The sequence below is a fragment of the Lagenorhynchus albirostris genome, chromosome 5, assembly GCF_949774975.1.
Source record: "Lagenorhynchus albirostris chromosome 5, mLagAlb1.1, whole genome shotgun sequence".
NCBI lineage: Eukaryota > Metazoa > Chordata > Mammalia > Artiodactyla > Delphinidae > Lagenorhynchus > Lagenorhynchus albirostris.
Window position 1 is genome coordinate 127,014,980 of NC_083099.1, and position 17,334 is coordinate 127,032,313.

Consider the following 17,334-nt stretch of genomic DNA (forward strand, 5'->3'; position numbering starts at 1 on the left):
CAGAAGCAATATTGTAACAAATTCAATAAAGACTTTAGAAATGGTCCACGTTAAAAAAAAAAAAAAAGAATCTGACAAAGGACTAAAATCCTCAGTATTATCTACCTCTAATACAACATCTAGCACCTGGTAGCAGGCATAACTTAAATTGTAGTTGGTACTATTACATGTAAATTAGTTGTTTTGGAAACAATTTTTTGTTTCATAAAGAACATGATTAAAAAAAACAGGATTTGTAGCACAATGTAGTGAAAAGAGCACTGTACTAGGAGCAAGAAAGGCTTGGGTTCCGAATGCCTCTCTGTGTTACTTATATTGCTTTGTTCTAGAGTGGGAAGCTAAACGCTTGAAAGTTTACTGCATTATCTGTCATTTATGGGACTAGATGAAATGATCATTATGGTTCACTTTGGTTTTAAGCTCCTGGGGGAGTCCTATGAGTTAACTCGGTAAGAAATGTTAGGTTCAAAGTTTTCGTAATTTGGTATTCCATACAAAAATATTCATCTTTGCTAACGAACATTTTAAGTGATTTTAATTTACAACACCATTACAGGACTACGCTAAACAGAGTGACAAAACCATCAAGAAAGGTGTACACACAACTTAATTTGTGCTTATAAAATCTTACTATACTTACTATACCTGGGTCTTTCCTAGGTGGCAAGTTCAGGGAGAATGCAAAAAGCCCCAAATCGGTGCCCTTGTTGAAAACATTTACAATTAAAATGTTATGTCTTTAAGATCTGGATAAAATTAGAGCCTTACCCACCCCTAGGCATTCATCAACCATAGGGCCCCTGGGGAGACTCTGAGGCAGAGGCAAATCCAGATTTCCCCAGTATTGTACGACTGAAGGATGGAAATTCACATGTACCTGGGACATCCTCTCGCGGTGCTTGGCCTCCAGCCTCTCTTTGGCTTTCTGGAAATGGGCATGTTCATTCTCATCTCCAGGTGTCTCGAGATACTTGTCAACGGCGTCAGGGGTGCTGGCTGCTGTTGTAGGAACTATAAAGTAGAAGGAAAGAAGGCTTGAGGAGAGTGACAGACTACCCAGTCATTTCAAAGAAAGCCCTATTTTCCGTTTATTCCAGAACAAAGAACTTAGTAAAGAAGCACATACAAGATGTTAATGCTGTTTAAGAGACCACGAGACATTTTGCAGCACAGTAAGGATGTCTTTCCCCCCTTTCAAGGATAGGGTGAAGGAAAATCTTGAAAACAGTCCATTTTGCGATTACAGTATTATATTTAAAATTCTTTGCAAAACAAGCATGCATAGAGTAAAAACAGTTGGTGTTTAATACACACATGTTGCACCAAATACCTATGCCTTGCTAGATTAATGTTTGTAACCTTGAAAGTAAATGGTGGTATCAGTATCACACCTTAAGATTCCTGAAAAACCCAAAGAAATCTCGAAATTAGCCTATGCAGAATAAATGCACCTCAGAGTAAAGATAAATCCTACACTATATATTTTAGATAGCTGGTGAGCAGTATTTGAAACAGTACCAAAAAACTCATAAATGTCAAGTTCATTTTTGAAATTACAAAAAGATCTTCCTGCCTTCACAAATTTGGCAATAGTCAACCAATTCATTATACTAGTTGTCAAAAGGAAAGTGATTTCTACTTTGAATTCCACTAATACTGCTGAGCAGTATTACTGAATTGCAGCATATACTGCTATATTATGTGGAAAAATAAATACCCATAAAACTGAAGAGTACTATAAAGCAAAAATGTCTGAAACTCATGAGCCAAGTGATTTATAATGCTTATACCAGCAGTTGTACAAAAGATCAGTAATGACTAGTGAGAATTCAGAGTATTTATGAGCTTATTAAAAAAAAAAAACAACATGAAAAGAAAACAAGATTTTGATTTAAACAAGAAAGCCTGGGACTTCGCTGGTGGCGCAGTGATTAAGAATCTGCCTTCCAATGCAGGGGACATGAGTTTGATCCCTGGTCTGGGAAGATCCCACATGCTGCAGAGCAACTAAGCCCATGCGCCACAACTACTGAGCCTGCACGCCCTAGAGCCCATGCTCCACAACAAGAGAAGCCACTGCAATGAGAAGCCTGCACATCGCAACAAAGAGCAGCCCCCGTTCGCCACAACTAGAGAAAGCCCGTGCGCAGCAGCAACGAAGACCCAATGCAGCCAAAAAAAAGCATGTTCAACCAGAAAAATGAAATTAGGTGTTTGTTTTCACTGTGTTCTCAGGTCGAATCAATTTATGTGTTTTATTCAAAAGATTACTCAACTATCTCCAGTGTTCTAAGTATTCTTCTTCCCTAATCTCATCTAAGATATCTGAGATACAATAACCCCAAAAGAACTTAAATGAGAAGAATTAATTGCTAGGTCATTTTGAAACTAAACTGTAAGATAGGTGTCTTTTACGCATGTTTCAAGAAAACATCTGAAAATTCCCCATCTGAAGGCTCCAAGATTTGAACCAAAACGAGAAAGCTTTCTTGTTATATAATTAAGTAATAAATTTAAAGAGAACTATTCATTCGGATTTCTTCCCTTCTACTTCAATCACTGTTTAATAATTCTTTCTTTACAAAATAAAAGCAGTTTAGTTGTCAATGCAGACGTTGCTCTGAAGTGGAAGGATACTTCACTTCAGGGCATATTCCTGGAATTGTTTTCAAAATACCAGGGGATTTTGAGTCAACTGGTCTGGGATTGGCACAGGGCATACCTATTGAAAGACATCTGCCCCCCCCCCCACTGTCTTCTGTGTAATAGACAAGGGGGAGGTGTATTTCAGCAGCACAAAGAAAGAAAGAAGCAAAGAACATGAACTGTGTAATCAGGCACACCTTGATTTCAATAACATCTTGATCTTAGGTTAGTTGTGACCCAGAGCAAGGAACTTAAGCACTCCATGTTCTAGTTTATTCATCTATCAAGTGGTGACAACAGGCCAACATACTAGGAGTGCTGGGAAAATGAGAAGCTATACCATGTGGCAGTCACCCTGCAGAAAGGGTAGCACACATGGCACTTCATTCATGTTAGCGCCCTTCCCTCCTTTGCTCATTATTGCATCCTAATTCAAATCTCAGCACTTATCCTAACCATAGGAAAAATGAGCTACTTTTATTTCACATCCACTGAAAATGAATTACACACAGTATCATGAAGTACCATGGATAGGAAAAGTAATAGGTACTTTTCTAAAAAGTTTTGGTATGACCTGCATAAAAGGCTGAAATTATTGAAAATGTATCCTAATTTTTAACACTGAAAAATAATTTTCAATTAAATTTTTTTTTGTTGTTAAAAAACAAAGGTAATCCAAGGTATTCCCTCTTCCAAGGGGCCTGCTAGTGCCCCTCTTCAGGAAAGTAGCAACTTGGAATAAAATCTGGCACGCCTCTGGTTTCTGGGGAGAGGGGATGTTTGTTTCCTTGCCTTCCTTTGGCTGCCTACATGTATGCTTAAGTCTCTTTCTGGATAGACTTAGGGTGTCCTCTCATTCACACACCGAAGCTGCCTTTTTTCTGGACATAGGCCAGAGGCATCGATGTGCAGCAGGTTTCCTTAGTCATCAACTATGACCTCCCCACCAACAGGGAAAACTACATCCACAGAATCGGTCGAGGTGGCCGCTTTGGCCGTAAGGGTGTGGCTATTAACATGGTGACAGAAGAAGACAAGAGGACTCTTCGAGACATTGAGACCTTCTACAACACCTCCATTGAGGAGATGCCCCTCAGTGTTGCTGACCTCATCTGAGATGGGCTGTTCTGCTACCTAGCCCCAGCCAGGGCTCAGTCCTTGGGGGGCGCTGAGGAGCAGCAGGAGGGGGGAGGGAAGGGAGTCAAGGGATGGACAGCTTGTCATTTTTTTCTTTTTTTTTTCTTCTTTGAATAAATGTCACTTTTTGAGGCAAAAAAAAAAAACAAAAAAAAACAAAGGTAAATGTTTTTCTGCATCAGCTTAAGCAACTCAATATGCATGTATTTTTAACTTAACCATGTCCGCACTTGAAATGGAAGTGGTATTTAGCATTTTTCCCCATGATTTTAAACATTTTCTCATCTTTTCTGGTAGCAAATGAGAACAAGTTAAAGTTCTTTTGGCATAGGACAATCTGGCAGAATGATATAATTAGGCAAACTATATTTCACATTTTGAACAGATGAAAATGTATAAATGTTTGGGATCATATTTACAGATCAAGGTAACTATCTGCTGTAAGTTGCTGTAACCATAGCATGGCACCCTCTTTGGAAAACTGAAATTGTAAAAGTTACTATATAAGTAGAAAGATTCTCCAACTTTATGGTTTTCTCTGACTCTTGTGATTTGCAAATCTACTGTTTTATGGAGAGAAACACTAAAATCCTAGTCACTGTAATCTCATTAGTCTAAGTTGAAATGTAGCTTTGCAATATTAAGAATAAAACAGTAAGAAAGAACCGAGCAAGCGAGGTATATTTAACAGGATGAAGAATATTTTAAGTATTAAAACTTACATTTTAGGAACAAGGAAATAAATACAAATCTTGTATTACAGATTTATTCCATTTAATTGAGAAATATTTCTCAGTAAATCCTTGTTAGTGGCCCCTGATACTTTCTTTAGTTGAGGACTTTAAGAGAAGCTATCTCTCTTTTAATTTTTTTTTTTTTTTTTGCGGTGCGCGGGCCCCTCACCCCTGCGGCCTCTCCCGTTGCGGAGCACAGGCTCCGGACACGCAGGCTCAGCGGCCATGGCTCACGGGCCCAGCCGCTCCGCGGCATGTGGGATCTTCCCGGACCGGGGCACGAACCCGTGTCCCCTGCATCGGCAGGCTGACTCTCAACCACTGCGCCACCAGGGAAGCCCTCTTTTAATTTTTAATTCAAACATTGTAGTCATTCATACTAGCCCTCCATCTCAATTGGTTTAAGTAATTGAAAATTTCCTGTATTCATACCAATCAGCAAATTAGATCACTGACCAGTCAAAGAGAGAAGAATGATGGTATTTCTTAATACTTTAAAATGAATTTAGTATATTATCACTACCTTGCAGCTGGTGAGGAGAAAGGGGAAGACGTTTTAAGTTTGTGCAGAGAGCTCAGCTTCTATTTCCCCTAATTTTCCTACATCCTAAACACATGGTCATAGAAGGACTGGCTGCCATTTTGTGATCATGACCATGGTAGGCCAGAGACATGATAACAAGGATGGGTGGGTAGGGGCAGGAAAACCTGTGCCTTAACGCCCTTACTCTTTCAAGGTGCATCCTTTTGGGAAAGGAGCAGCTCAAGGCATGTCAGGAATGTTCCAGGGCACAAAGGAACAGGAAGCTGTATATCATGAGTCACTTAAACCGCTTAGAAAGCAGAAACAAATCGACTTTTAGGAGGGTTTATTTTTGTTGTGTTTTTTAAACAAAAAGCACAAAGCAGTTATCCTGTTCAGAGACCTTTGAGGTTCCTTAGAAACTGTGATACAGGCTCAGATTTCCAGGTTGGCCAAATAATAATACCCTCCCTTCATTAGCGTCTACTGCGCTAGGCACTTTACATGTGTTCTCATTTAACAGGTGGGGAGGAGAAAACATTACCCTCTTATATACATTTACTGTGTAGTAAGGAAATACTGTCACTTAACATACTCACATCCCCAGACACAACACAAGTCAGTCTGAATTTAGGATGACTAAGCCATGAAGAGGCTATAAAGTTAATACTTAGAGCAGTAAGGGGCTAATCGACATGTCTGGGGTACTGGAAAGGGTTTGGTTTGTTGATGACCAACCTGTACAGGCAAAAGATATGCTTTGTTATGATAACTGCCAGCCTATTTTCTAACAAACAGTTTCCTGCCCTGAATGCTATCTGGTAAATGACCACCAACCAACGTTTCAGCAGCAGAAGTAGGGTTATGAAGCAGGTCAGGAGAGAGAACCCACTGAGCTTGAATCCAAATGATCTTTTGGCCTCTGGCCTCAGCTCAAACATGCTCCTTTGTACCTCCTGCAAGCAGGCTCACTGGGTCTATTCACCCTTCCGCAGAAAACCAGACTTAAACATCTTAAGCTCTATGTTTTGACCTATTCAGCTGGCAAATAATTAGCAGCAGTCTCACCATCACGGTGCATGGGCTTTTGACTTTTAAATGACCTTCATATTGATTTTCTTAGTCTAGTCTCATAACAGCCTTATGGAATATAGTTAAGACATAGACCTTTTAATACTGAGAATGGGTGTTTAATGTAATACCAAATGAAAACATGCAACAGAAACGCAGTTCCAATTCATAGCACGTTACTGCCTCAATGTGGACTGGATGACTAATGCTTTTGATATAAGCCTTATCTCTTTTGTCTTTTTTGCAATCCTGGGAGGTCAGAGGTATCTGAGGAGCTGCATAGCAGCTTGGATGTAGACTCTGATGCCTCGAGTGTGCTTGTTCATTTCTTTATTCCTCCTTTCACCAAATCAACAGGTATTACAGCCCCTAGTACCTGTGAGGCATATGGCAGAAACCAATGAGTGAAACAAAGACACTTGTCCTGGTGGAATTATATTCTAGTGAGAGAAACGAACAGGACACACACACACAACACACACACACACACGAAGACAACAATAAATCATATTGTTAGAATGTGACTTGTGTTATGGAGAAAAAGAAAGAAAGATCAGGGTTAAGAAAAGAGTTCCGGGGAAGGAGGGGGGACACTGCAGCAGTAAGTAGGTGGGCCAGGCTCAGTCTAATTGAGAAGGTGACGTTTAGACAAAGGGCTGAACTGAAGCCTTACTTCCCAGTTACCTGCTGGAAGAACAGGCAAATGAAGAAACTAGCACAAAGGCCTTTGGAAGTGAGTATGCCTGGAAACGGGAAAATTCCAAGATGAGCAAGGTCTGTGTGACCAGAGCAGAGGAAGCAAGGGAGAGAGTAGTGAGACAGGCAGAAAGGAAATAGGGACAGATCACGAAGGGCCTTGAAGCCATGGTAAAGGCTGTCAGGAACCCATGGGGATTGTTTTGAGGAGAGAAAAATGTGATGTGATGTGTTTTAAAAGGATCGTTCTGTCTGTTAAGGGACAAAGCAGAAGATGATCTTTTAAGAGTAAAAGATGAAGATGAGGGTGGCTTGGAAAAGTAGCAGGAAGTTGGTAAGGGGTTCTCATGGAAGGTACCCCCCAATACCCACACAGAGAGACAAGAGAAAGAGCACAGATTTACTTTTTTTTCTCACCCCAAAATGCTGTTTCCTAAACCATAGGGTAACCAGATACTAAGGGAGACGTTATTTTCACATGTTGGTGAAGGTTCATTTCAGTTTTGATAATGATGCATCAATGCCTGTCACAACATTTCCACTTCACACTATGATCTCCTCTCTTAGTGTCAGGCAGAGCTCTATTTTTTGTGCGGTGAGGATGGTGGGAGAGGGGAGCAGATTTGCTTTCAATTTGTTAGCAAACCCTCGAGCTGCACCTAATGTTCCTGCCACAAAATATACCACCATCGTTGGCGACATGGTGGCAATGAAACCTTTTCATTCCTGTGTTTCCCCCAGAAAATTTAATAATTGTAAGGGGCGTTACATCAAATAAGGTAGAGACGGTTATGGTCTTAGAATGTGGTAGAGAGCACTTTTTTTGGCACGGATGGAGAACCTCCGTATCAGGGACACCATCAAATTTAACTGCAAATGCACCAAATGCTCCTTTTAGTTCTGATTCTGTAATCACTGCATAGTGCCCCTCTCCTATTCATATTAAAAACAGCAAGAACGGGGCGTCAAAAGTAGGGACATGGTGAAAAATTGCCGCTATCATTTTGATATCCCGTTTGTCTCCTCAATCTCTAGGGTGACATATAATTGTAAGGTCATAACGGGCTCAGGATGCAAAAGGAGAAATAACCGCATCTTCAAACAGTAACAACTATGACTACCTCTCTAAACAGAGGTCATAAATGGCATGTAGTCAATATACTAATGTTAGAGTCTAACAAGAAAATTTGGTTGGTCTCCTTTCATCAGCAAAAAGGCAATTTATCTCTATAGCATTGACAACAGAAGATAAAAGTAAATTAAGACCCATACAGTCATTGCCTCATCATTGAAAATCCTATTTTATACAGAGCTAGCAATGCTGTCACATGAAATGGCTGTGATTTATATGATGGGTGACAATGAGGATAATTTATATACAGGAAATACAAACCTGTAAAGGAAGATCTGATGCAAAAATTTCATCTCTCCACACGGCAGAGCTTAGAGACTGACACCCCAACTTTAAAAAAGAGAAAAAAAGTCTCTCCATTTCTCTAATTGCAAAATAACTAAGATCCCTAATGCATTCTAAACTCAAGTATTTATCAAGTCCCAGTTAGATGAGACATTTATAAGGTGAAAATAGTCTGCGATCCTTACATGTGTGACCAGACTCTACAAAAAAAAGAACAAAGGCACTTTCCCCTGACATGCCCTTGTAACACACTTATTTTATAGTCAGTGCAGTCATAGTTGGCAGACTATCAGTGCATCGTGTGGACATAAGTTAATAAGAATGTAATCTATGCTGCATTTACTCTAGTCAAGCTACATTTCTTTTTTATGTCTTATGGACATGTACTGATGTGGGGATTTTGTCAAATATGTGAAATGAGCATGAATGAATCAATGCTGGTGTTATTTTTATTAATGTCTATATCCTATTTAGCACAATGCACCAATATAAGAGCAACTTCAAGTCTGAATCTAAAAACCATATGTGAGGCCATAGCAACAATCACTGGCATCTAGGATGTCTTAACCTTCAGTTATTGTTTTTTGTCCATTTGTCAGAGCTATGCTCTATTTCATTAATGGTGGATCATAAAGGGATGACCTGCCACCGTCACTTGATGCTCAACAGATGCGTTCAAAAAGTCACACTCTTCAGTATTGTCCACTTTCATAGAAACTGTAACCATAAAAGTCACATGGCACTGTTAATCTCTATGGAGGTCTTAAGGATAAAACCAACTTCATTCTACTCCAGGCTTCCACAGCCATGTTTCCCTCCACTTGTGCATTTTAGTTTATATTGTTATTTAATTCCAGCACATACTTGAGTCTCATCACATTGATAAAACTGTCAAGTTATTGAAAGTAGGGTATCTGGTTTAGTTTGCTGGTGTCCCTTGAAATACCTAGCTTAGTACCGGCATGTCCCAGGCTCAAAAGTAACAGCTTTATTAAACCAGGGGTTGGCCTGCTGGTCTCTTTTGGTAAATAATGTTTTATTGGGAACACAGCTGTATCTATTCATTTACCTATTGTCTGAGGCTGCTTTCAACTGACGCGTTGAGTACTTATAACAGAGACCATTGGGCCTGTGGAACTAAAAAACTGACTCTTTGGTCTTTTACAGAAATTTTTTGTCGACTCTTTTATTAAACTATTTAATTACTCTTCTTTGGAAATATTGTAGCTAAAGAACAGAGCATATACATAATGAGCAGTTTTTACTGTTCTTAGTAAATGAACTTTTTTTTCCTTTTTTGTTAGATGCTGGTTTGCTGAGCAAATCAATTCTTTTCAACCTTAGGGCTTTTCACTATGGTAGCTTGGTGGAAAAAAAAAAACATTCTTTTTATCCTGACAATTTCTGGATACAAAAGATGTGGCTTCTCATACTTGTCAATACAATAGATTGTATTGGCACTGATGTGACATGTAATTTAATGCACCACCGCGTCTTTTAATTGTTTTTAATAATGCTTGGCAGTTTCATAAAAATATCAGAGTTCTATTAGTATCAGAGAATGTGTTAACGGGAACTAACATTTGCTCTTTCACAATCAGAAGAACAAGTATAGTTAAGAACAATGGTTCAAGTCTGCCCAAAGACTAGATGGCCTTGGTATTATGACAGGACACTGCAACACTGGGACTAAGGTGGCACATTCCATTCAAAGGACACACAGTACGTTATTCACAGTGCCACAACTCACTGCAGGTAAAGGGGTCAAAGTCATTGGTCATTCTCTTTGGCCAGACCCCTTGGTGCAGTTGGCTGACTTGAAATTGGCAAGATGCTCTTTGAGATGAAAAGCATCTGTTTACCTTTGGAGATGCAATCTGATGGGAAGAACACCAGGGGAAAAAAAGATCATACCCTCATGATGTTTATGTTTGAAACATAAACTTATCAATAAATATTGCTGTACTAATTTTATTGTTCACAAACACTGCACTGGGCCAAGTGAATGTGAAACCTTTGTATCATCCTAACCCAAATGGGCAGACACAAAATTCATGTCAGAAGCAACTCAAGTTTCATAAGATTTTTAATTCCAAATGGGAAACCTGTAGTTTAGATTCTTACCTATGATAACAAAACCAAAAAAATCAAGTGTCCCTTAAAATTGCAATGCTCAAAATCGGTTTTTATGACAAAGATTTAAAATCTAGAAATGCCTAATTATAATAAGAAGTCTTGACAGGAAAATTATTGTATTTATAATGTAAACCATCACACATTTTCTCCACACAAGCAATCTTATTATCAGTTTAACTGAAGAGCTTTGTCTAGCTCATTTCACATTTATTATTTGACCAGAAGCAACTCAGACTGAGAAACCTAGAAGACCACCCACCTTTGTGAAAAAAGATGTCCTCCGATTAGCCCTAGGTTGTGAAGCAGCCAAAGGCAAGCTCCAGCTGTCTAATCAAACGGGCTTGCTCACCTTTCTCAGTCTGGCTCATTTTCTCCAATGCCAGTCTGCTATCTGCATTTGACCTCCAGATGACTATGACTTTTTCAATTCAAATGTACAGCTTTGCTATAAATAAGAGAGCATAGCTGCACAGGCTATAAATAACTAGAAATTATATGTCTTCTCTAGTCTGTTTGTACTAGCATTGCAAAACCCTTCACTTTCTGTGATTGAACAGTCTTTGCAGGAAGACAAGAAAATACAGCTGCCAAAAATCACCCTCACCCTCCTATAATGGAAAGGTGTCATGATCCCACACACACTACAAGTAGATGGAGAAAATTACCGGGAAAGAGAAAATTACAAGAGATTGTCAATGTCTGTTTTGAAGAGTTAAGGACACAAGTACAGTACCTCACGAAAATAAATTTATCGAATGATGATGTTCATTCCCAGTAATTAATAGAAATAGAAAAAGACAATTCTTTCATATGCTTACAAATGATATAAAATGAAACAAAGTAAAAATAATGACTGTTTTGTAAAAGGGTGGGAAAGATTTAATTTACTGATACACGCTGTATTCATGGCATTTAGGAAAAAATGTTTTTAATACCTGTCATCCACTTCCCATGATTTTCTGTATTCTTAAAATGTGTTTCTGAAGCTCAAATGTAATTTTTCTAACCGGGAAAACAATATCAGAACCAAATAGTTGGCCATTTGGAGTGCAGGGCATAGCCACACATGTCATTTAAGTCTCAAACCTGGTCCTGCCACATTTGTTGGCTGGGGACAAGTCGCCAAGCTCTTGAAGCCTCATTTTCTCGTACGCACAAAGGAAATGAGGAAAATGGCCACAAAATATTCTTGAGAAAAAGAAATGATCTATGAAAAATGCCTTGTAAAAATGTAACACGCCATGCAGCTCAATGTACTATCAAGCCCACAGTATAAAATCCAGAGTTCTCCTTAGTTCTTCTATGTCTGCCCACTTGCCATACTTTCAACTATAGTTTATCTCTTTTAAGAAAAGATCGCTAGCTTCATCAATTGTGATACTAGGTTTTCTTTCCCCAGGATGATATAGATAAGTGCTAATTTTCACTATACCTAAGCTACAACTGAAATTGTGTCTCTTCCCCCAGCAACCATAAGCATCCGTAGTATATATCATCCCTAACCTAATGCTGGAGGAATCTATTCTGGGATATAATCCACATTTCAAAATGAGTATTTGTGTGTTTGACAACACATTTTTAAACAAAGCTAGACTGATAGGCCAACTGAAATCATCACAATGCACAGACGTTATAAGGTAGGTTAATATAATATTTCTTTATAGGAAGCTCTTTCCCTACATCTTAATGATGAAATCAGAAGATGGGCACTTCTGTCCCACTAGTGTGCGTTCAGGGAGGGGACAGAGAGGTCTTGATTTCTAAAAGCGACCGTTTATTTCCTAAAGCATAACAGCTGTCTTGAAACACACCCAACTGAAGCCTTCGCGTATGTTACTGGTCCATAAAGTTAGTATTATGCATGCACATTAAATATTTTTCTGGGAAACAAGTCACTTAGACACACAGGCTTTTGCTAAATCGTGCCATCTTGTGAGCTTTAGGAAATAAAATATTGATGCCAAATGAAACACAAAATAACATTGTATATACAATATTTTATAGAACCACATGAAATAAAAAGGAAACTGATCAGAAATAGAAGAAGCTTAGTCAAAGCTCTTAGCCCAACAATGGAAGCTATCTGGCAAAATTAGACGTAATTACAAGCAAGGCAATGGAAATAAACATTTGGTTAAAAGACAGGTGTTCAAGAAACACAAAACCATGCAAAGGTGAGGAGGCTGGAGCTACAGTCCAGCCATGCAACGTTCTCCTCCCTCCTCCCCTCCCTTGAGTGAATGACAACGTACGTTTAACAGGATCTTGGGGAAGAGGTTCCTGGGTGGTCTTGAGTAAACTTTGGGACACTATGGAGAAAATAAGAGAACATAACTAAAAACAAAAATGGAAACATGGGAATGATGGATGAAACTCACTCATACGATTCTACTGACCAAAGGAAATAACAAAAACGAAAACATTGAATTAAAAACAAAAACTAAACAAATATCCTGAGCTTGGGCCCCAGCATGGAACCACGGTAAACACACAAACAAAAGATATTTTTCCACAAACACATCTTGGATTGTGGATATTCTGTCTCTGATAGTACATCCCAGTACCCCGTGGAAGGATTTCTTGCTCCCATCTCCCTCCTTAGTGCCAGGATCACCAATTCCCATCCGTCCCGTCTTCATGGTATCTCTATTCTTTTCACCCATTCCAAGGGCAGCCCTGGCCGTCGGCTCTGGTTACTGATTGAAGCTTTTACTCTCCACTTACATCTGTCCCCTCTTCTAACTGGTCTTCAGCCTCCCGTGTTTGCTCTCTGGATACATTATTCTATAACCCACCTCCCCTGAAACTAAGTACTGACTGTTTGTCCATTACACCTTTGTTGGGAGCATCTATCTTTGGCAAATTTCTTGGCAAAGGGTGTGCCATCCAGAGCACCTCTAGAGGCTCCATCTGATCTGTGGTGCCCATGGCTCTTGCTCCCAGTCTGAGTCAAATCAAACTAATCAAATGGAGGGGGTGTGCAGTGAGGGTAATAGTGAGATTTTGGGGGGGGGGTGGAGGATAATTTTTAATGTTTTTTTTTTTTTTTGGCGGCACTGCGGGGCATGCAGGATCTTAGTTCTCTTGACTAGGGATTGGACCTGCGCCCCCTGCAGTGGAAGCGCTGCGGCCTAACCACGGGACCGCCAGGGAATGCCTGATAATTTCTAATTCTTGATGGAAATTCATCACTGCTAATAACTTTTAAAACCCTCTTTCTTATTATATATATATGTATATATTTGTATATATACCCACACATACATATTTATATTTCAAAACATAAATCCACCCCAGGGAAAGGGAGAAAAAAGTTGGAAATCTGCCAGGAAATCTCCTACTGCAGCGAAACCACCGAGAATCATTATAACAAAAGCCCTTTGTTCAAGAGGCTCCGGGCAACAGAATCCGCCATTGTCCTCCAAGTTACCCAACCTAATTAACGTTTTTGTTTGAAACTCAAGAAAGGAGTCTTTTGAGCTGGAAGCCACAATCTTCCCATCAGAGCCAGAAAAGAAGCCCTTGGGGTTACCAGTTCCTAAACCTGTTCTCACACAGGGTAGAAGTGGAGTCATCTCTCACCCAAGAGACCAACAGGAACTTTTCCAGTAGATTCCACTTAGATACTGGGCTTCACAGTAGAAGGTGTTGATATTGCAGACCCTTTGTTGTTTAGCTTAATCTTATGATCACATGGAAAACAATTTATATAATCCCTGGGAATCCTAGGCAGGAAATGGTGGCTGTCGCTCTCACCAGAACAACTGGAAAAAGGCAGGAGTCTCTCAAAAGAGAAGCATGTAATTATTGAGTTTAACCTTTAATTTATCAAGTTGAGTAACTATTCCTTGAGTAGATCCCACTTCCTTCTAGTGGAATAGATAGATAGATACATAGGTAGGCAGGTAGATAGATAGACAGGTAGGCAGATAGATAGACAGACAGACAGACAGATAGATAGATAGATAGATAGGGAATTTAATGTGAAAGGCTGTTAAGAACAGAGGTCCCAAATGTTTGGTGTGTTACCTCTGGAGAACTATCTCTGTGGAAATAGTTTCAACTTGCATTTAAGTCATCATGACTTCATTTATTTATTCCCCCTGAGTTATGAAAAACTTAAAGTGGAAGAGAAAAAGGCTTGGAAAATTATATTCCCTGAGCCTTAGTCACTAACGCTAAGTGAGGAGTTTTCTTCTGTCCATTCCAAGATAAGACACGAAAACTCGCCATCGCAAACGTCCCTGTGTGAGCTCAGGTGCCACTGGGGCATTTCTATCCTCTGGCATCTGAAGTGCATGTGCTCAACTCAAGCCCATTCCCTCGCCACCACCATAAACGTCACGTGTTATGAAATGATACTCATCACGGCAGTACGCCTTGCCAGTGGCACGGAAGCGTCATCAGCCAGGCTTCCGGTGGTAACCCTTCTTTACACGTGGAGTGCACATGCAGAGGCCCGAACACAGAGGTACACGGACAAACACGTAAGTATACATTTGCAGAAATAGCTGAGAAGACAAAACAGCAACTCCAGCTTGGCTTAAAGAGAAGCACTCAAAAGTCCCTCGAGACTGCAAGACGGATGCACCATAGCTAGTACAAGAACACATCCACGGCCATGCTTTATTAGAGAAAGACGGAGATGTGTGCTCATGATCGAACGTCCTGGAGGAGATGCCCGGCAATTAGAGACATTGACAGAAACGTGGTTAGTGGTAGCAACAGACCCATTCCCGAGAACCAGGAAAACCATCGGAAAACCAGTCTGTTACAAAGAGCAGAGTCAGTGGCGAGAAAGATGAAAAGGTGGCCAGGCTGGAGGAAGGTCCACTTACTGACGCTGCCACACACGGCCATGCAGTACTCCTCTGTGTCAAAGTTGTTTCGGTTGCCGCCACATCCGCCGTAAAAGAACGGGGCGCACTTCCCTTCAGTCACATCAAAGTACCAGCGGGAGATCATTGCTCGGCATGGCCCCGTCTCGGCTTGTTCAGAGCACACCTCTAATCAGAGGAGATGTGGGGAACCACATTTAGCATGAAAAGGTACGGCTGGCTGTTCATGTACACGTTTACTATTCTTAACGCGTTAGTCCTCCCAGTGGTAATTGGGCTGGGTTTATCCGGCAGCATCTGACAGACATTTACTAAGGAATTTAATTATCTACCAGGACTTTGGAATTACTTCTGATACAAAGCAGTGCCTGCTCGTCTGGTTTAATGAGTGTAGCTCTCAGTAGTAATAAAAGGATTCCAGCTAGAGGTGAACAGACCTTTTCGGTGCTTTCAGATAATATTAAATGCCTGAAGATGTGCGCACATCAAAATATTTCTTCCCTATAAAAAATAAACTTCTCTTTTAAATAATTTGAAGGCAACTTTAAAGGTAAAAGGATTATGTCTGGTTATGATGCAAAAAGTTTAACCTGTCGCAAACACCTGATTGTTTTCCTTGAATAAATGACTGCCTTGACTTAAAGTATAAACTAATTATACATATTCTGAATGTGATCCAGTTTTCAGAGAGACCCAGCCTGTCCACTGACTATATTTGAAAACATACATAAAACCTGTGAAAGTGACTTCAAGTTGATTACGTTAACTCTAATTAAAGACAAATTCTTTGAATATTTGTCTGTCCCTTGGCCAAAAATGTTTCAAATAACAAAACACAGTCAAACAACTCCAATTTGTTAATACATACCATACATTGTTTTACATTATAACACAGCTTACCTGTCAACATGCCTTGCCACCCTCACCCAAATCAGGTTCATAATCCCTGATTGACTGAAAGTGTAGCAACCTGTAGGATTCCATTTGTAAAGTTATTGCAATTAGAATTAGAACTCTACCTCCCATGTATATTCCATTTTTGTTAGAAGTCAAAACGATTTTCCTACTCGGTTTGCGTCCCACCCTAGCTAGGCTTACAGAGATCCTTCTGATACCTCAGCACACTCAGATGTCTTGCTTATTCTTAGTTTTACTAACATGCCAGGGAAAAGCATGCTTCTTCTAAAAGACAAAAATCCATGCATAATTCAGAGCTTCCTATTAGGAATATTCAACAGACTGCTCTAGGAAGAGTCTCATCAATCAATCACTCAAAGACAAAGATCCACAATGTTGATGTAAAAGGAACTACTGTTTTGCTTTTCTCTACACATACCACTCATTGTTCTTTTCACTCAAGGTCAAGAGGTGATGGCAAAACCAGAAGCTGCTGCCATCATGATGATGTCAACAGAGTAGGGAGGGAGAGTCAGCACTGAGCCCAGAAGGCGAGTGTCAAGCTCTCTGCAGAAGTGTCCTGTGTAATAGATGTCTAAGATGACTCTGGCTCTCTTTGGATGGTTTTAGGATGGAAACAACTGGCTCCAAGAGCATCAAGCTCAACATCACCCATCATTCTGGTCATCTCATTTGATAGTTACTTTCAAAGTCCATGCTTGCCAAGCCATGATGTGTTTCTAGTTAAGTTTTCTTTATGGAATTTTCCTGTATGATAAAAATCTGCCAAACGGTTGACACAGTATCCCATCCAGCTGGTAATTTGATTTATTCCCCAAATTAAACGACTAGCATTCTAACTTACAAAGGATTAAGTTAGTTCTGCTGTGTGTGTAGGGGGGTCTGATCACCTCTGAGTTACTGACAAAGCAGCTTCCGGGCTGCAGAGCTGGCAGCCATGCGTGCCCACATGAGGAGTCCCTGCAAACCACAGCTCTCAGCTGTCTCCACTCCTGGATGGTATCTTCTCTCTCCTTCTCTCTCTCTCAGTTGTAAGAAACATGAACAGGTTGGCTTTACCCTCCTTTTCTATACCTCCCTCACCAATCTGTACATGTTCACGTGATGTGCTTTCCTGTTTCTAACACATAATGATACTCATCCTTGTACCGATTCCAAAAAGACTGCCAGGCAACCGTGTCTACACTGTGGTTGAAGTCAGACTGAAGTTGCAAGTGG

At 40.1% G+C, this 17,334-nt stretch overlaps 2 protein-coding genes and 1 non-coding gene across 4 annotated transcripts in view; 2 read left to right on the plus strand and 1 right to left on the minus strand.

The window, feature by feature from the left end:
* JAM2 (junctional adhesion molecule 2) overlaps positions 1-17,334 on the plus strand; it is a 410,153-nt gene that overhangs the window by 310,830 nt on the left and 81,989 nt on the right. The window lies entirely within an intron of this gene.
* Positions 1-17,334, minus strand: part of APP (amyloid beta precursor protein) — a 275,906-nt gene that overhangs the window by 90,227 nt on the left and 168,345 nt on the right. For both annotated transcript variants that reach the window (XM_060150785.1, XM_060150786.1), the window contains exons 7-9: positions 15,199-15,366; positions 12,613-12,669; positions 878-1,011 (exon numbers count right to left, since the gene is read on the minus strand). In XM_060150785.1, coding sequence (XP_060006768.1) covers positions 878-1,011; positions 12,613-12,669; positions 15,199-15,366 — 359 coding nt within the window. The remainder of the gene's footprint in view (positions 1-877; positions 1,012-12,612; positions 12,670-15,198; positions 15,367-17,334) is intronic.
* On the plus strand, positions 3,320-3,460 carry LOC132521410 (small nucleolar RNA SNORA67). Its single transcript, XR_009540860.1, has one exon. It is a non-coding gene; the product is annotated as a small nucleolar RNA SNORA67 (small nucleolar RNA).